The sequence below is a fragment of the Coffea arabica genome, chromosome 10c, assembly GCF_036785885.1.
Source record: "Coffea arabica cultivar ET-39 chromosome 10c, Coffea Arabica ET-39 HiFi, whole genome shotgun sequence".
NCBI lineage: Eukaryota > Viridiplantae > Streptophyta > Magnoliopsida > Gentianales > Rubiaceae > Coffea > Coffea arabica.
In genome coordinates this window covers 18219686-18241047 of record NC_092329.1, presented here as the reverse complement: position 1 = coordinate 18241047, position 21362 = coordinate 18219686, and the positions used below count along the sequence as shown (strand labels likewise).

Below are 21362 nucleotides of genomic sequence, written 5' to 3'. Positions count from 1 at the left end.
ACAACCGCCGACAGATCGCCGAACGCGACGGACCAACCACCACCTGATTAGGATGACCTCCCCGAAGGTACAAACTAGACAAAAACCTCGCCCACAGAGAGTCCTGTTGACGAAAGCGCCACCACAATTTACAAGAGAAGGCCTTAGAAATAGACTGCAAAGATCTAACCCCTAGGCCCCCTTCTCCACAGGAAAACACACCTTAGACCAACTACACCAGTGAAAATGGTTATCCCCCCAAAAAAACCGCGCAAACATCCTCTCAATCTCCCAAATTGCCCCTCGAGTGGGCTCCAAGACTGCAAGCAAGTGAACTGGAATGGACGTAAGCACATGCCGAATAAGAATCAGCCGCGCCCCCATGGAAAGCCACCGATTCTGCCAGGACAGCAAACGAGCCTGAACTTTATCTATGATCCCAGCAAACAAGGACTTAGATCGCCGACCCTCATACAAGGGGCATCCCAAATACGTGATAGGCAAAGACTTACGAGCAAAACCCGTTTCCTCCGCAACCCTCTGACTGCGAAGACCAGAAACCTTCTTAGAGAGTAAACAACAACTCTTCGAGGCATTAACCAGCTGACCAGACACTCGCTGATAATCAGTTAAAACACCCATGACTTTCCGCACCGAAGCCTGCCCCCTATTGCAAAAGACTATAACGTCGTCCGCATACCCCAGATGCACAGGGGGGGACCCTCCCGAAGGAACTGAATAAGGGATGAAACCACTAGAGAGCGGAAGAGACTCCAGACCGCGGGACAGGAACTCCGCCATAATGATGAAAAGCGCTGGAGACAGCGGATCACCCTGCCGCAAACCCCTAGTGGACCTGAAAAACCCGACCGGACCACCATTGATCAACACTGAAAAATGACAGGAGGAAACCAAACGCCAAACCATGTCCAACCAAACCTCACCAAACCCGAATTTCCGCATAACAGATAGCAGAAACATCCACGATACCCTGTCATAGGCCTTGGCCATGTCCAGTTTCAAAACCACATTAGAACCCCAGACCTTTCTCCCAATCCTAGAAATCATCTCCTGAGCAAGTAGAATGTTATCAGAAATGGCCCTTCCCTTAACAAAACCACTTTGCTGAGGGCAAATGAGTCGGGGTAGAACTTTTTCCAGCTGAGCCGCAAGAATCTTGGAAATAATCTTGTTCGAGAAATTACAGAGACTAATCGGCCTAAAATCGCCAAAGGTCTTAGGGGCCGACTGTTTAGGAATCAAGGCCAACAAAGTGGTCGAAATCCCACACGGGAGATCAGCAGCAACAAAGAAATCCGCGACTGCATCTGAGAGGTCCCCTCCTATAATATCCCAGCAAGCCTGATAAAAGGACCCTGGGAACCCGTCCAGGGCTGAGCAACTGTCCCTATCCAAAGAGAAGACCGCCCCTCGAACCTCCTCAGCAGTAGGAAGCCGTTCCAAATCCAGATTGTCATCATCCGACAAAATTGTCGGGATTCGAGACAATTCATCCCCCGTCACCTGATCCAGTGGCCCCTGAGTAAACAAGTCAGAGAAAAAAGTCTCCGCCATCGCATCAATAGAACCTACATCATCAGTCCACGCACCAGAGGAAGTCTGAAGCCGATGAATACGAACCTTCACCCTGCGTTGACGCACATAAGAGTGAAAAAACGTAAAATTGGCATCTCCCTCCTTCAGCCAACGTAACCTCGATTTCTGCCGCCAGAAGATGGCCTGATGCAACAAAGCTTCCTTCAAGACCGATGAAGGCACCAGCCGCAAGTCCACTTCCGGGGATGGTCGGGCCGCCGCCTCAGCCTCCAACTGAGCAACCTCCTCCTAGGCCTGTTTTACGACATCGAACACGTTACCGAAAACATTTTTGTTCCAAGCAGTCAAAGCCGTCTTAACCGCCTTCAACTTATGCAAGAAGCGTCGCATCGGTCGGCCAGTGCTACCCGAGAGCCAGGCCTCCTGAACAACGCCCTTAAAACTAGCATGCCGAAGCCAAACATCTTGGAACCGGAAGCTCCTCGGAGATGACGAGCTTGAAATCAAGTAAGAAACCAGCAACGGAGAATGGTCAGAAGCAGTGCGCGCCAAGTGATGAACCGAAGGCACCACACCACTACCCAACCAGCCGCGATCAACCAGGACTCGATCCAACCGCTTCCAGACCCGCGCCCTACCCTGACGATTATTACACCACGTAAACTGGTTCCCAGAGAATCCCACATCTGTTAAGTCCAAATCCTGAATGAAAGCATGGAAGTCCTCCGACTCAGCCCTGCGAAAAGGCAGACCTCCTCTCTTCTCCTCCGCATACAAGATTACATTAAAGTCACCATGAAAGAGAAGAGGAAGACCCAACACCTGCAAAGCACGTAAGTCCGCCCAAAGCTCGCGGCGGTCACTGACTGAGCAGGCCGCATGCACAAAGACCCCAACCACCTCAGTACTCATCTGAGAGTGTGTCACGCGGAGGGCCAAATACTGAGAAGATTGACCCACAATAGAGCAAGAAAATTCACTAGAGTAAAAAACAACAAGGCGGCCATCATTGGTAGGACAACAACCATCAAAGCCCAACCTCTGGCGAATCCAATCAAAACGAGAAGCATCCATTTTGGGTTCACAGACCCCTAACAAGGAAAATTTATGCAATAGACGCAACTTACGTAAACGAGCTATAGTGATGGAGTTATCTAAACCCCGAACATTCCAAAACAATGACTTAAACATCACGTAAAGGAAAAGAAGAAGAGTGAGGGGGAAAACCTGGCGGGGCCGCGACCACCCCAGGCTGTCTCTGTTTCAAGTCGCCACGCCGGCGTTTAAGCGCCTCCATGGCCGCCAAGGGAGGAACAGCTTTGCGTGGAGAAAGATTCAATTCTAATATTGCAACCTGCTCCTGCTGCATGCGCACCGACGACGCGGTCTCGTCATCAACCGCCTCCGCAGCCACCTTGTCGGCAAGGTCATCAAAGATCGCCTCCGCAGCCGAGGCAATAGCGTCCTCCACCAACTGCTCCACCACTGCACCAGGCTCCTGCTGCCCTGCGGTAGCAAGCAGCGACAAAGGGACCGCTGCCTCCTCCACCCCATCCTGGTGTTCATCATCCGAAGCCTCCTCCACAACTACATCATCCAGGTCTAACGGAGTCCCCTTGTGAGTGGCCTGCATCCCCAGAAGGGCCGAGACTCCCTGCCCATCCCCCGCAGACGGGGATGCTGCCGCCACTGGCTCAGCAGCCTGGGCAATCGACCCAGGCCCAGGCACCGCATCAGGCCCGAGAACCACCCCCGACACCCTGTGCTTCTCGCCCACAAGCGCAGGCGCAACCAATTCCCCCGTCGCCGCTACCTTCTCACCCGCCACAGCCGCAGCAGGCGGCCGTCCCTTGCGTCGTCCCTGAGGCTGCGCCTCCCCAGTGGGCCGAGCCTGGGCCTTCAACTTCGGATGAAGCATCACGCAGTCATCCTTGCTATGCCCCTGTCGAAAGCACCCAGAGCAGTTGGCCGGTAGATGCTCAATATCAAGATTCTGCCAGAACCCTTCCTGTCCGCCATTCCCAATCCAAACCCGGGACACTAGCGGCTTCAGGAGATCAACCTCTACGCAAACCCTAGCCACGCTGGGACGGGACAAGGCTGCGGTAGCAGCATCAACGTATAGCGGCACGCCCAACGTAGCAACAATCTGAAACAAGCACTCTCGATTGAAAAGATGAATGGGAAGTTTGGGCAAAGACACCCACACCGGAACCACAGACGGCTCCCGGTCCACATGAAACGAAGGCGTCCACTTGAACAGCTTCATTGGCCGCCCCTGAACATACCAGACCGCACGAAGCCATAAACGATGATAATCCCTCTCATCGGCAACCCTGATGAGAATGTGACGGGGATCGAGCAGCCCAACAGAGACAGGCTGCTTGAGATCAAGCGTGACGAAATATTTACGAACCAGTTCCAGCGAAGGTCGACCCCGAGCAAACTTCCCAACCAGCGCATATCGAAAGGGGTCGGACAGCTTGTGTATCACCTCCTGTGAAAAGATCAAAGCAGGCTCTCCACGGTGTGTGGAGGCCGTCGCCTGAACCGAGAAGGCTGGCGCAGTAGGACTCATGAACAGATCCGAGAAGGACTGCTGGATCTTCGCAGGTAGAGGCTGCCCCCAAACACCCGGGTGGGGGGCCTCCGAGGAAGCCATGCAAACCCTAAAAAAACCCTAGCGAGGAGACTAGAAAGAAGAGAGAGAAAAAGTTAGAGATACCTTTTCAATACTCCATGGGCCAGTTAGGTTAAGCTATAGATCCCTCTAATTAGGTCTAAAAAGGTTAGAAAATAATAATCGAAACATTTGGCCAAATAAATAATTAAATGACCTAGAATTTAGAGTTTAAATTAAATAAATTTTGTGAGTTTTTACATCCTCTCCCCCTTAAGAAAATTTAGTTCTCGAAATTTACATTGATCTGCGAACAAGTCTGGATACTTTCCTCGGATGGCCTCTTCAACTTCTCAGGTCACTTCCTCTAACTCGTGGTTCCTCCAGAGAACTTTTGCTAAAGGTATCTGCTTATTTCTCAATTCTTTCACTTTTCTATCCAGAAGTTTCACTGGTTTCTCCTCATAGGTCAAAGTCTCATCAATCTCAATATTTTTCGGTTGCAAAATGTGAGAAGGGTCTGGATGGTACTTCTTAAGTATGGATACATGGAAAATATTATGGATCCGAGACAGGCTCGGTGGCAATTCCAACTTATAGGCTACACTCCCCACACGCTGGATAATCTTATAAGGTCCTACAAACCTCGGTTGTAGTTTCTTCTCCTTTCCAGACATCAATCTCGCTTTCAAAGGTGTGATCTTGAGAAACACTAGATTTCCAACTGCAAATTCCAAATTCTTCCTCCGGTTATCTGCGTAACTTTTTTGACGACTTTGTGCGGTTTGAATTCTCTGACGTACTAACTTTACTTTCTCAATAGTTTCCTCAATCCATGGCACTGTAGTCGGGTCTAAGATCTTTCGTTCACCTATGTCGTCCTAACAAATCGGAGACCTATACTTTCGATCATAAAGTGCTTCATACGGGGCCATTTGAATAGAAGAGTGGTAACTATTATTATAAGCAAATTCTACCAAAGTTAAATACTTGCTCCAACTCTCCCCAAAATCCAACACACAAGTCCTCAACATATCCTCAAGGGTTTGAATCGTCCGCTCGAACTATCCATCGGTCTGGGGATGGTAAGTAGTACTGAAATTCAATTCAGTCCCCAACATCTCTTACATCTTTTGCCAAAACCTCGAAACAAATCTTGGATCTCTATCTGACACGATACTGACAGGGATTCCATGTAACCTAATGATCTCATCCAAATACAATTTAGCCAACTTCTCCAATGGGTACTTCATGTTAATCGGCAGAAAATGAGCCGATTTGGTCAATCCATCCACTATCACCCAAATCGCATCATGGCCTCTCTGTGTTCTTGGTAATCCCGATACAAAATTCATGGCGATATTCTCCCATTTTCACTCAGGTATTTTTAGAGGTTGCAAAAGTCCCGATGGTCTCTGATGCTCAGTTTTGACCTGTTGGCAAATCAAGCAGGTCTGGACAAATTGAGCAATCTCCTTTTTCATATTCTTCCACCAATACAGACTCTTCAAGTCTTGGTACATTTTATTCCCTCCTGGATGTACCGTAAACTTTGATCGGTGTGCCTTTTCTAAAATTTTCTTGTTAAGCCATTCATCGTTTGGCACAACTACCCAATTCCGAAGTCTCAATACACCATTTGATCCCAAGTTAAAATTCGACTTGTCCCCCTTTTTAACCTTTGCCAAACACTTTTGTACTTCAGTGTCATTTCCCTGAGATTTCTTGATACGTTCCATCAGAGTGGAATTCAATACAATATTCCCAAGAATTATTTTCTCGGCTCCAATCGAAAATTCCAATAACTAATTTCTTCTAACAAGTGAAGCTCCTTAATCATCAATCCGGCCACTTGTACTTGACGACTTAGAGCATCAGCCACTACATTGGCTTTTCTTGGATGATACTTTATCGTGCAATCATAATCTTCTAGAAATTCCATCCATCTATGTTGCCTTAAATTCAGCTCTATCTGAGAAAATAAGTATTTAAGGCTTTTGTGATCAGTGAAGACATTGAACGTCACCCCGTACAGGTAATGTCTCCATTTCTTTAAAACAAATACCACAGCCGCTAACTCTAAGTCATGGGTCGGGTAATTTCCTTCATGCGGTTTCAATTTCCTAGAGGCATAGGCTATCACTTTGTTATCTTGCATTAAAACACATCCTAAATCTTCCTTAGAAGCATATGTGTAGACTACAAAACTATTCTTTCCATTCGGTAAAGCCAACACAGGCGCTCTTGTTAAGCATCTTTTCAATTTCTGGAAGCTCTCTTCGCATTTAGGACTCCAAATAAACTTTTCACTTTTCTTGATCAACTCAGTCATGGATCCAGCAATTCTAGAAAATTCTGGATAAATTTTCGGTAATACCCTGTCAATCCTATAAAACTTCGAATCTCAGTAGGATTTTCCGGTCGTTTCCACTTCGAAACAGTTTCAACTTTAGCTGGATCCACTTTGATCCCATTCTTAGAAATTATGTGTTCCAAAAAAGTCACTTCTTTTAACCGAAACTCATACTTGCTAAACTTAGCATACAATTGGTGCTCCCTTAGAATTTGCAAAACAATTCTCAAGCGCTTCTCATGATCCTCCATATTCTTAAAATACACCAAAATATCGTCAATAAAGACCACGAAAAATTGGTCCAAATAAGGTTTAAAAATCCTATGCATCAAATCCATAAAAGTAGCAGGTGCATTCGTTAACCCAAACGGCATTACGACAAACTCAAAATGCCCGTATCTTGAGTTAAAAGCAGTTTTGGGTATATCCTTCTCCAAAATCCTCAATTGATAGTAACCCCGTCTCAAATCCAATTTCGAGAATACTATCACCCCTTGCAATTGGTTAAACAATTCATCAGTGTAGGGCAGTGGGTACTTTTTCTTAACTGTAATATCATTTAAGCCTCGATAATCTATACACAGCTTCAAACTCCCATCCTTCTTCTTAACAAATAAAATCGGGGCTCACCACGGTGAATCACTTTTCCTTATAAAACCCCGTTCCAACAAATCCTGTAGTTGTAATTTTAATTCTTTCAATTCGGTTGGAGCCATTCGATATGGCGTCTTAGAGATAGGTGTTACTCCCGGGGTTACATCAATCTTAAAAGTTATATCCCGTTTCGGGGGCAAAGACTCTAACTCTTCAGGAAAAACATCTAGAAAATCTTTCACTACAGGCATGTCCTCCAAATTCACCTTATCACTAGGGGTGTTGATAAGGAAGGCCAAATATCCTCGAGCTCCTTTACTTAATAATCTTCTAACCTGAATTCCTGAAATAAGTGCAGACGAAACCAACTTACCCCTCACATCCAACTTCAGGGTTGCCTCTCCTGGAATACACAATTCTACAATCTTTGTCCTACAATTCAACTAGGCATTATAACAGGTTAGCCAATCCATCCCTAAAATCACATCATACCTCTTAATTGCTAAGCCTATCAAATCGACCAACAATTTTTGTTCTCCAACACAGATTTCACAATCCCTATACACCAAGTTAGCAATTAAACTTTTGTCTCCAGTAGGCGTTTTAACTTCCAAGTCATAAGATAACTTAATTGGTTTCAAGTCTATTCCATTCATGAAATTAGAAATTTACAAAAGAATGAGTCGCACCCGGATCAATCAAAATCTTAGCTAAATGGTGGAAGATAGGAACTGTACCTTCAACCACCTCAGTTGCATCAGGTATCTGCTGGTGATCCAGTGCATAAACTCTAGCCGGTACCTTAGGTCGACTTCCTCCAACACTGGTCTGTTTAGATGTTGACTTTTCTGGCCTCTGAGTGTTACCTCCAATCTTCGTTTTACTTGGACAGTTCACGAGTTGGTGCTCCGTGCTACCACAAGCCAAACACTTCCCAGACTTCCTCCAACATTCATTCTCAGAGTGGTTGAGCTTTCCACAGTATCCACAAGTGACTTGAGGGGTCATGACTGAACCACTAGAAGGCGCTCCCCTAGTCTGAACCGGTCCACTATGACCTCCTCTGGATAAAACTCCCCTAGAAGGTCCAGTAGTCCTTATTCCTCCCATTCCTCTTCCAACTTTAGAAGGCTGTGAACCCTTACTAGTCTGTTTAGAAGTACGACTAGAAAAGTTTCTCTTCCTATTGTGAAAGTCTTTAACTTGAATTCTTGCATTTTCCACTCGTTGCGCTTTCTCTAAAGTCTCAGTAAAGGTGGAGATTTGGGCTGCAGCCAAACCCTCCTGAATTTCTACATTAAGTCCCTGCACAAACCGCCTTATCCTCTTCCGTTCATTGGTTACCAATTTAGGGGCATACTTAGAAAGCTTAGTAAATTTCCATTCGTACTCAGCTACACTAAGGTTCCCTTGTTTCAACTTGATCAATTCATCCTCCTTCTTTTCTTGAATCAGAGGTGGAAGAAATTTTTCATTAAACTCCCTCATGAAATTTTTTCAAGTCCAAGGGGTTTGAATTATCTCCAATTTTCCTTTTATCATGTCCCACCAGGCACGAGTCACTCCCTCAAATTGGAACGCAGCAAAATTTACTCGCCTATTCTTCGTATAGTTTAAGGCAGCGAATATATTGGTCATTCTTTCCAACCAATTCTTCACTACCTCAGAATCGAGTTCACCAACGAACTTAGGCAGATTAAACTTCAAAAATCTTTCTAAGGCTCGGTCCTCTCGTCTTTCCTATTCCCCAAGTTGGTTAAGTGGTCTAGGACCTTGCCAATCAGCTAAGCATTCTAGAATGCCAGTCATCCTATTGATGGCAGTAGCCACTAATTTTCCTCAATATTTTCCTGGCCTTGGGTCGGTCCAGTTGCCGATCCCTGGTCATCTCCATACGTTTGGGCCTGTCCAGTCCGTCGCCCACGGCCTCGACCACTCATTCGTCCGTCCATTATCCTAAGTATGTTTAGTACAAGAAATGAATCAATTTCGTGAGAAAATGCTTAAAACAAGAACCAATCACGAAAGTATTGAAAATAATAGTAATTTACATTCATTATCACTTCAAGTTCATACAATTAGCAAGTCATGGGAAAATTACAAAAATATAGTGTGCAAGTGCTACAAGAGTACTTTTAGTCACAGAAGACTAAAGTAAAAGCAAGTGCCTCAAAAATTGGCCACATAGTTATGCAAAATACAATGGCATCAGCACTTAGCATCACCCCTGCTAATCCTATCTACACCAGTCAAAAGGATCAAAAGAGTCAATCACTAGGGACCTAGTCCACAACAGGACTACCAGGCCGAATCTCCTCCTCAAGATCCTCCTCCGGATCCTCCTTAGGGTCCTCTTCCTGGACCGAGTTCTGAACTATATCCACCACTCCCTCTATCATCTCAATGGCACCAGCCATGATCCCGGAAGCCCGATCACGGATCTCCTCTCCTAATCTAGTAAGTTGAGCCCTAGTACTCTGGAGCTCCTCACGAACAACTGCAGCTGTAGCCACCTCGCCCTCTACTACCTCCTCAAGCTCAGCGATCCTCTCGCCCTGAGCACTAACCATCTGTCTAAACTCGTCCACCTCTACCTGTAAGTCTAAGTTGGCAGTCACCAACTGATAACGCTCGTCGTCCAATGCTAGCACAATGTGGTTCGGGTAGGCAAATGTCACCCTATATGGGCAACGAGGATATCTATCATAAGGTGCATATCGCACATGAGTTCCTCCACTAATAGCTCGGTAGTAAATGGGCCTAAGAAGCTCTACATGACCATTAGCATGGCCATTCCCGTTAGCTGTCGAGGCTCCATTTCCATTTTTCATCCCTGCAAAACAATTACATTTTTTGGTTAGAACCTTAATTGCTAACTCGCACGGATGTCACTTAGGGTATGTCTAACTCAGTCACTAGTTCGCCCAAATATCACTTAAGGTATGACTAGGTCGTCCGGTCTCAGATCTTAAGGGTAGAGTATCTAGTATGTCTCCCATATAGATATCTAACCTAGTGCTTTGATACCAACTGTGACGCCCCCACTTCTCCCTAAGGCGAACCAGAGGGTATCCGTGGGACGCTTGCCCAACTCTCGCCAGAACTCAAGCAGTTTCCATTCAAGCTTAAAGCAAAACCATTCAACAACACTAGATAAGTAAGAAAGTGCAAAAAACTTTCAAACTTAACAATATATATATAACGATTATGTAACCCTTACATTAAATTCCCAAAGTTACATTAATACCCAAAATATACTACATCCGGATACATCAGATATCCAAATCATACATTAGGTTTCCAAAGTACAACCAATAAGAGGTCTAGCCCAAAATATATTACAAACCCTAAGCTAGAAATGTATCAAAAAGTTCCTTCAAATCTCATTCCATGCCCAATCCTATTAAGGAAAACAAATCTAAAGGGGGAGCAAAACGTTCGTGAGGCCAAGGGCACATATGCAAGCACATAATCCAAGTAACAAGCTCAATTAACAGGTTAAATGATAAAGTACAACTAATCGTCAATTCCAATGAAATGTAAACAGAAACAATTCAAGAATATGGTAGCTCTTAGGAGCTAAGTTCCACTTGCATTGTCAGGGTCATTCGTATACCTTCCCGCGATGACTCTCCGTCAACCGGGTCGGTATTTCCAATCCGTAGATCTCCACTCACTTCCCTCCATCCATCCTTTCACCCTCTCGGATCCGTAACCAACAGGCATGTAAAGGCGATACTATACAAGTATGCCAAGCAAGATCTCAAAAGATCAAGTTTCAGGTCCTAAGGTTTACCAAGTTTTCCCGACCAAGGCCTCACGATTGGCTGCGAGATTACGAGGTTTAACCATTGGGTTTTGGGCGTCCCCACAGGTCAGCTTTTCAGAAACAAATCAAGTTTTAGTCGATGAGATTTTCTCTGCATTCGACTTCAGGTCATGTACATGTAAAATCCAGTAATTTCATGTAATTTATGTAGTAAGTCATGTATTGATCCAAGTAAAGGAGATGAAGTGCGGTAAAGTACACACTTCCCTCAACAAGTATAGTTCATGTAACAATAAGTTCAAGTAGAGTTCATGTAGGCAACAGATCTCAAGTGAAGTACAAGTAAACATGCATTTGACACTCACCAAGTCAACCAAGGAGAAATATTACTTGAAATTCAAGCGTCTACCGTAGGATCCTCTTGAAGGTCCTCGTGTGAGCCTGAGCAATTAATAGTGAACAATCAATTATAAACCCCAATTATCAAGAAAGTTTGCACACTTGTGCAATCCTAGAAAATTTTACTAAAATGAGCCTAAATTACTCACGAATTAAGGCTCAAAAGTGGGGTTTTAAAGTACACGAGAAATCAAGTTTTCATCTTTGAAATCAAGTATAAAACGTTCAGATAATTCGAAGGAATAAGAAGAATTCGAAAAACTCCATTTCCTTAAGATTCGGAAATTTCAGTTTTGATATGAGATCTTTGAAAAATTGTATCTCACTTTTTACAAGTCCAAAATTGGAAAACTTGATACCGTTGGAAACCTCTTAGGAATTACTAAAAGTTCCTAGAAGACACCTTTCCAGGATTTTAAATGGAAGGTATTCGAAAATTAGCTCAAAGTTGCTGTTTTGGGGCATTGAAGACAGGTTTAAGTTGGTTTTTGGCCAACTTTGAAAATTTGGAAAAATTCACTTGATTTGAAATAACCTCTGAAATTTGGAAATCTATTAGAGTTGCAATTCAAGTTTAAAACAAAATAAACAGAACGAGAATCGGAGTTTTGAGCACCAAGATACAATAGCTCAAAGTTGGTGAAAAACCGAAACTTCTTGAGCCAATTTTCCAGATTTAAGTTCCAAACTTTGGGGCTTTAGTTAGGTATTGAAACGGACTCAAAACAGCGCCAAATTTGGTATGAATATACTACCATATAAGGGCCACTCCTTTGCCAAATTTCATAGAGAGATATGTTCGGAAATCGGTTAACGAGACCGTCGAAATCACAAGAAATTCTAAGGCTAAGCTGCCTTTGAAATTCCGTTTTGCCGTTTCCAAGTAGTTGGTCAAGAAACATCTCAAACCTGGTCCATTCAAATAGGTAATGTCTAAAATATGTCCAAGGTACATTTGATAGGTGATATACACTAAAAAGCTTCGGATAACAAGTTCCAAATCATTGTTAGCGTCAAATCTGTCCAAATGCATGGTATTTCTTCATAATACCAGATTCGAATTTTGGTCAAAAATCACTCAATTCAACTCAGAATTGAGCATATTTGGTGGTGTTGGAAAACACATTCATAGAGCTACAATTTCTTAGAAGAAACAATTTTCAAAATCTGTCCACAACTAGCCCACATTTAAGCATCAAGTTGTAGTTCATGTTCTGTCTTCCAGTGAACCAATGAAACAGTGCATCCAAGTTCAAACGGTTGGTGTGGTTCACTCAGGTGTAATCAGAATATACATTTTATACCGTTGGAAAACTGGGAATGTCTAGTTTCCAGTGCCATAAACAGCACTTGATTTCGACATCGGGACAAAAATTTATAGTCGAAACAAAATCACTGCCAGAGTAATATGGGACACAATTCTAGTTTTGGCAAATTTTCTAAATCTCAACATGCACTCACCCAAATCAGGTAAAATTTTGAGGAAACTTTAAACACAACCTATATTTCACATTTTTATCAGAAACAAGTCAATTGGACTTCAAGAAAGTACACTAAAATGCACGAAAATGGCAGGGCAGAATCGGCACCTTCACATGCAACCCCTCATTTGACTTCCTTTTCACTTTTGTCACTTAACTCTACTAAATTAATACTTAATCAACACAATTAGCATCCAATCTTATCAAATCAGATCATCAAAGTCATTGTGGGATTTCATAGAGCCCACTCACCAATTTTCTAACAATTTAAAGCTGCCCATGAGAATCCAAGAGCTCATGAGTGTAATTTATCTTCCATAAATCAAGAATTAAGTGGTTGATCATTACTTACTTTCTTAGAGAGCCAAGACAGAAATTTTGGTCACTTTGAGCTGGAGAATAACCGTGAGAGGCAGCTCATTTCCTAGCTTATCTTGATCACCAAGTGATTTGAGGGTTGTGTGTAAAATTTGGAGGTAATTTGAGCAAGGAATTGAGGAGAAAGAGTGGAGGAATTTTCTGGTCTTGTTCTTCCTTTGTTGTTCGGATGTTTGAGCGTATGAGAGGAAGGAAATTCTGATGTTATTAGCTTCTAAGGTAGGCTTAAAACTTGTGGCTCAAATTTACTCAAAGCTGTCCACTAAAATAATGCACGTGCTCGTGCGTTTCGTGCTCGATTCCTCTCGAGTTTATTACATTAGTGCACTAAACCTCTAATGCACTTACTTTAATATTATTATTATTCACTCTTAATAATCCCAAAATAATAATCCCAAAATAATGGTCTAAGGCTCCTCAATTACTCGTGCGTGTAAAAAATGCGTATTTCCAATTTAAGCACGAGGTAGTGAAATTTCTAAGAAGTTCTTATGACGGTAATATAACTAACTAACCTTTGCACACTTAAATATAAAAATACCTATTTTGAGACTAATGTACAAGTTTCCAATTTTCCAAACTTATTGTATCCTTGAATCGATTATTTACTCCAATCGCGTATTCACTATTTTCACTTAACAAGCCTTCAGAAATTAAATTTTGAAATGAGTCACTTTAAAAATATAACTAAGCTATAGATCCCTCTAATTAGGTCTAAAAAAATTAGAAAATAATAATCGGATCATTTAGCCAAATAAATAATTAAATGAGCTAGAATTTGGAGTTTAAATTAAATAAATTTTGTGAGTCTTTACACCGAATCCTGTCCGCTTGCATCCTCATGATGCCCCTCATCCTTACCATCTCAGTTTGGTCCCTAGCTTTGGCACGCCTAAGCCTCCTCTTGTCTAGTACTGCCAAGACCACATGATCAATATAGGAGTAGTTCTGGCAATGACTACATTGTCTAGTTCGACTAGCGGTACTCCAACATCGGATTGGTCCTTCTGGCCTCTCCTTGTAATCGATGACTCGAAAATGCCTCCAAAGTGGTTCACCTCCACCCTCTCCACTAGCTCCGTCCATAACCTACAAGGATAAACACAGTTTACAACTTAGGCAAGCTCAATCTTATTCAATGACACCCTAACACATTACTCTAAATTCCTTAGAATCAAATTTCTATGACGCCCAAACCATTACTAACCTAGGTTCTGATACCACATGCGACAGCTCTACCTCCCCCTCGGGCGTACCCAAGGGTTTAGTGAACCGCCTGCCCAACTCTCGTCAGGACTCGATCACGTGCTATGAAATTTTAGAACAATAATATCAATAATAAAGGCGATAACAAATACAACCTCTAATGTGTACAGTTATGGACCTCAAATGCCCGTACAATTTATGAATACATCCACGGAATCGAATTTACAAAATCAAAACCATGCAAGCAAGCTAGAAAGTCTAAGGAGTGCTCACGCGAGCAACTAACAAAACTTAGACAAAGTCTATGCCTTCCCCAATTCAACCTCTCATGTTCTCATCCCTATAAGGAAAACAAATTCATAGAATGAGTTGAAAGCCCAATGAGATTCCAAAAAAACAGGCAAGTAAACTCCTATACATGATACTATTCACAGGTTATCGAAAAACAGCCACACTCAAGCAGACCGTGACATATGGTTTAGTAATCAGGTAGCCAGATAAATCATGTATTAATATAAGGTAAAGAACATATTTATGTCAAAAAGATATAGGCTGCTCTCAGAAGCAGGTCCCAAGTTCGTTGACTCTCCGTCAACCAGGAAATTATAATGTCCGTAGATCACCACTAAACATCAATCTCCATCTACCGATCATCCCCCTACCAGGCCCGAACGTCAAAAAAATACCCAAGGTTTGTCGATCTTCTTGACCAAGCCCTTACCGGCTCGATTCGACCAACTAGCCCTAGATATTCAGGTATTCAAGATCTGGCTCTATAGTCCCAAGTATTCAAGTATTCAAGATCTGGCTTATAGTCCCAACTAGCCCTTACCGGCTGTTATCCAATGCTCACGCACTTAATGATTGGAAACGTTACTTGTCACTTAACGCTCCATATTTAGAAATATCGGAGTTCAAGTCACGAATTCCAATCAAGAGTAAACATGTTAGGAACTTTGTCATTTACCCAAGGTTGCCTGGCTTATCCGACCGCTCTGGGTTTGGTCTCAAGCAAGAGATCCAACGAGAGCTCAGTTCAGTCGTTACCGACCTACATTCACGCATACGCATGAGTAACCCAAGTTTTCACTTACCCGACGTCTTGGATAAGGGTCCAAGGGCCTAGTTCAACCGCTACAAGAGGAATTCAGCCAGTCTATTATTCAATCGCTGCAAGAGGAATGCAGCCGATCTACATCCATGCAAGTCCGCATGCAGGATGAATTATTTCAAGTTCACGAAGGTCGAGTGCACATAAAGGCACATCGCCTAGACAAGATCAAGTCACAAATAAGCTCAATATATCATGTTTTCAAGCATTTCAAGTATTTCAAGTCCAGATACATGTTACTTGTAAATCAAATTGTTGGTACATGCATGAACAAGATATCAAAAGTTTAGTCGAGTTAACTCAAGTGCGATAAAATACGCACTTGTCTAAGAAATGACAAATCATGTGCCTAATAATTTCTAACAACAACGAGCACGAAACATGTAATTAGAACACTCACCATGGCAACAAACTTAAGTGCTTGACATAGGAGCACTTTCGGCCTCACTTTCAAGTCCTAAAATCAAGTATGTAAAGTAAAATGAGATCCACTATTCCAAACTACCATATTCAAAGAAAAACACTTCCAAACCAACCCAATTATCTCAACTCCAATCATAAAAACCAAGCTCAAAATGGTTCTACAACTCCAACTTGAAATTGGAAATGAAAGCAAGAACAACTTTTAAAGAATAGAGTTTTCTCCAGTTTTGCGCAATGCTATTTGAAAAATCATATCTCAAGTAGCTTAAGTCCAAAATTTATAAACTTTATACCATTGAAAAATAGATTCAAAGATTACAATTTTCCAGAAGACACATTTGTAAGATTTTATCGACAAATCAGTCAAATTCCAGTCTCAAATTGCTGCTTCATCTAGTAGAAAAACAGAACAAGTGTGGAAATTCAGTCAATTTTGAAAAATCACAAATATTCATAGAAATTGAGAAAAATTCTGAAATTTTCATGGTAGCAATTAGGGCTGCAAACGAGTCGAGCCGAGTCGAGTTTTGAGCTAATCGAGCCGAGCCTCGACTAAATTTTACCGAGCTCGAGCTCGAGCTCGACGAGCTGGCAATTTTCGAGCTCGAGCTCGACTCGAATCAAGTCGAGCCGAGCTCGAGCTCGAGCTCGAAAAAAATAAAAAAAAATTATTTTATTTTTAAAAAAATAAAAAAATAATATTTTTTTCTGAATAAATAATAAAATATTAAGGGTATATACGTAATTTCACTATGAAAATAAAAAATTAAAATATATTTATATATAATATACGTAATTTTATTATTAAATAAAAATATATAAATATATATACTCAAGCTCGCGAGCCGGCTCGCGAGCTAACGAGCTTAATATTCTGAGCTCGAGTTTGACTCGAGCTGGCTCGAGCTCGACTCGAGCTCGATTAATCTCGAGCTCGACTCGAGCTTGACTCGAGCCGCTCGCGAGCGGCTCGATTCGTTTGCAGCCCTAGTAGGAATTACCCTGAATCTATTTTCAAACACAATAAACAGAAATCAATTCTGACTTTTCTACACCAAAATATAACAGATTTTCCAAGACTGCTCAAAGTCTCCTGCGAAAACATTTTCAGCGGCACTTCCCCTTATTTTTCCTAATTTTCAGCCATTTTCAAGGCTTCATTCTCACTGCAAAACAGCCTCAAATCAAGCATATACATACCAGGTCAACAACTCACTAAATCAAGCATATACATAGCATATAACCATCACCTACTCAAATTAGAAAAATTAAACCATAGGCTGAAATTTTTAACTACAAGCTGAAATTTCCTATAATTAAACCAAAATAACATATAAAAACTAAAAAATTCACATGGAAAGACTACTAGATCATAGCCAAACTCAAATCATCATGTCAAGGATAAATTTTTCACCAAAAGCTGAAATTTGTCAACCACAACTTATACATGAAAAATGATTTAAAGCGTCACTTACATGTAAAAATATGTAGAAAATTAAAAGAAGTAAAGTAAGGAAAATATATTCAAAATAAATAAAATAAAGAAATTTTTTGGATCCTCACACTCTCTCCCCATTAAAAGAATTTCATCCTCGAAATTCTCCCCTTTGCTCACAAAACTCGATTCTACAGGATTTTCCTCTCCTTCTCAAGAGCTTCCCTCAAAATTTCTTTTTTCAATGTTTCATCTTTTGGCACCATTACTCGGTTCTGATATTTCAAAATTTCCTCGGGACTTAAATTGAAATCAGGCAATTCTCATTTTTGCACCTTTTCCATTCACTTTTGTACCACCGAATCTTTCTTCTGAACCTCTTTGATTCGATCTAATAGAGTGGATTTCACTGTAATATTTCCAAAAATCACCTTTTGCCGTTCCAGCGAGAATTTCACTCACTAACTTTTTCTAACATATCCCATTCTTTAATCATTAACCCAGCCACCTAAGCCTCTCGACTTAAGGCATCTGCTATGACATTAGCCTTTCCAGGATGGTAGTTAATTATACAATCATAATCTTCTAAAAATTTCATCCATCGACGCTGCCTCATGTTTAACTCCGTTTGAGAAAATAAGTACTTAAGACTCTTATGGTCTGTATAAACCTTAAAAGTTATCCCATACAAATAATGTCTCAACTTTTTCAGGACAAAGACAGCAGCTGTTAGTTCCAAGTCATGGGTCGGATAATTTTACTCATGAGATTTTAATTTCCTAAAAGCAAAGGCAATCACATTCTTATTTTGCATTAATATACACCCCAATCCTTCCCTCGAGGCATCGGTATATACAGTGAAACTATCCTTTCCATTGGGTAGAGTTAGAACTGGTGTCATAGTCAACCTTTTCTTTAATTCCTGGAAACTAGTTTCACATCTAGTGTCCCATATAAAATGGCTATGCTTTTTCATTAAATTGGTTAAAAAACCGGCAAGTTTTGAGAAATCTTTAATAAACCGACGATAATACTCTACTAACCCTAAGAAACTATGAATCTCAGTGAGATTTTCTGGCCGCTTCCATTCAGTTACTGCCTCTACCTTCGCCGGATCAATAGTGATATCATCTTTTGAAATCACATGCTCTAGAAAAGAGATATTCTCCAACCAAAACTCACATTTGCTAAATTTAGCATATAACCGAAGTTCTCTTAAGATCTGCAATACAATCCTTAAATGCTGCCCATGTTCCTCATGAGTTTTCGAGTAGATAGGATATCATCGATAAACACAACTACAAATCAATCCAAATAGGGTTTAAAAATCCAATGCATCAAATCCATAAATACTGCAAGGGCATTGGTCAGGCTATCACTTGAGTTTAAGCGAATCGGTGAGATGACAAATTTGGCTGAAATGCATAAGAAAATAGAGATTCTTCGAAAGGAAATAGAATTCCAAATGAGATTAGCTGAACACTGGGAAGGACGATGGAAACAAGAATATTTGGAGAAAATTGAGCTGTTACACAAGAACATAGAATTGAAAAAGAAATACGAAGGGATCTCGAAAGAGATGCGGAATAAGTTTGAATTAGTGCATTTACCTAGTCGAATAGCATCTCAAGACATTCCTAGTAATCAAGATAAAAGGGGCGAAATAAGTTCTCACGATGCTAAAGGGAAATGTAAAGAGATTAGTGAAGATGAATTTGCTATGAAGGAAAAAAAGAGGAAGAAAAGAAAGAATGGAAACTTCAAGAAGAGATGTATAGCTGCTAAGTGTGAAACATGTAACAAAATTCATACGGGATTATGTTATTTAAAAACTGGTGCATGTTTTGGATGTTGCCAACTTGGATATCAAGTGAGGAACAGTCCAAGACAAATGAATTTCGTGATGGTGAAGCAGCTGTAATAATCAAAGTTAGCAATTAGTAATGTTTTGCATAAAATAGTTGTAATTATTGGACTATGTGTAGTGAAATTTTTATGTAGTAAGTTGTATCTCTGTTAGAAACAGTGGACTTGGTACCTGATGTTTTAATTAGTGATATTAAATGTTGGTGGTTGGGCAGCATTAAATCCTTATTTATGAATATATTACTATAATTTAGTCTTGAATTTAGAGAGAATTCTTCATTCGTGGTTCGAAAGGAAGAAATTTTAATTAGAGAGGGTGATTCGGATCTAGTGGTACAATTGTAAAAATGAGAGAGACCTTACATTGTGGACGATTTGTCAACATATAGTGTATAAGTTCAAGAACTAGAAAGAGTAGTAACCAAATTTCAAATCTTCTTTTCATCGAATTTGAAGTTTGTGTCACCTTTCACCCTTTGATACCTGCATTGATCTTTCTTAACATGCTAATTTAGCCATTGCATTATTAAAATTTTCTCTCTAAATAAGATTTTGGTAGCGGCATGAGTGAGAGGAAGCTCTTGAGAAGTAGAGGAAAACCCTGTAGAATCAAGTTTTGTAAGCAAAGAAGAGAATTTCGAGAACGAAATTCTTTTTAGGGGGAGAGACTGTGAGGATCCAAAAAATTTCTTTATTTTATATATTTTTTTTAAATACATTTTCCTTACTTTATTTTATTGCCTTAATTTTCTAGATATTTTTACAAGTGAGTCACATTTTAAATCATTTTCCATGTATAAGTTAGTGTATGTTAAGTTTGAAGTGCATTATGGAGGTAGGATCCACTAATACGGTACGTGCATTAAATTTTTTAAGATTATGAGGAGTTTTGTGCAAAGGAATATTATTTTATCACGTGCTAAGGGATAATTAGAAGTTGGCAAGATATTTTAGCAATGGGGATACAATTGGATGAGGATTAACCATAGAAAACCAAGTCTCACAAAAGCTATGGAACTTTGACTTAGATTTAGACTATTCTTAGCCTTTAATAAACATAAAATTTGACCAAACTAACCCTTTATTTTGCATCTTCTTGGCCGTCCATATTGAGAGAAAAAAAGAGAGGAAACTTCATCTTCAACCTCCAAATCTAACTTGAATCCTTGAGTTTTTACCAAAAACTTGCAATCTAAACCATAAAAAGTGACCTTTTGGGAGAATTAAGGGCTTTGATGGAGTGATTTGGGAAAGAGAAGCTCTTGGTTTCCATTTCTTCTTAGGGTTTCAAGGTAAGTACATCAAAAGGCCCTCTTTTCTTTTATTACTTGCATATGAGTAGATTTAGAGTTAGATTTTGGTAGTTTACTTGGAAAATTTCATGGTTTAGCTTGTGGTTGACAAATTTCAGCTTTTGGTGAAAAATTTCAGCCTTGACATGATGGTTTGAGTTTGGCTATGATCTAGTAGTTTTGCCATGTGAATTTTTTAACTTTTATATGTTATTTTGGCTTAATTATAGGAAATTTCAGCTTGTAGTTAAAAATTTCAGCCTAGGGTTTAATTTTTCTAGCTTGAGTAGGTGATCGTTATATGTTATGTATATGCTTGATTTAGTGAGTTGTGACCTGGTATGTATATGCATGATTTGAGGCTGTTTTGTAGTGAGAATAAAGCCTTGAAAATGGCTGAAAATTAGGGAAAATAAGGGGAAGTGCTGCTGAAAATGTTTCCGCAGGAGACTTTGAGCAATTTTGGGAAATCTGTTATATCTTGGTGTAGAAAGTCGAAATTGATTTCTGTTTATTGCATTTGAAACTAGATTCAGGGTACTTTCTACCTTGAAAATTTCAGAAATTTTCTCAATTCCTATGAATATCTGTGATTTTTCAAAGTTGACTGAATTTCCACACCTGTTTTGTTTTTGTACCAGATGAAGCAGCAATTTGAGACTGGAATTTGACTGATTGTGGACAAAATATTACAAATGTGTCTTCTAAGAAATTGTAATCCTTTGAGTCTATTTTCGAATGGTATAAAATTTATAAATTTTGGACTCAAGAATCTTGAGATGTGATTTTTCAAATATCATTGCGCAAAATTGGAGAAAACTCTATTTTTCAAAAGTTATTCTTGCTTTCATTTCCAATTTCAAGTTGGAGTTGTAGAACCATTTTAAGCTTGGTTTTTA

At 40.7% G+C, this 21362-nt stretch overlaps 1 protein-coding gene across 1 annotated transcript in view; it reads right to left on the bottom strand.

The window, feature by feature from the left end:
- LOC113724399 (uncharacterized) overlaps positions 1-4198 on the bottom strand; it is a 37826-nt gene extending 33628 nt beyond the window's left edge. Inside the window, exons 1-4 of the mRNA XM_072068674.1 lie at positions 2764-4198; positions 1840-2627; positions 202-1719; positions 44-103 (exon numbers count right to left, since the gene is read on the bottom strand). Coding sequence (XP_071924775.1) covers positions 44-103; positions 202-1719; positions 1840-2627; positions 2764-4198 — 3801 coding nt within the window. The remainder of the gene's footprint in view (positions 1-43; positions 104-201; positions 1720-1839; positions 2628-2763) is intronic.
- Positions 4199-21362: the final 17164 nt, after the last annotated feature.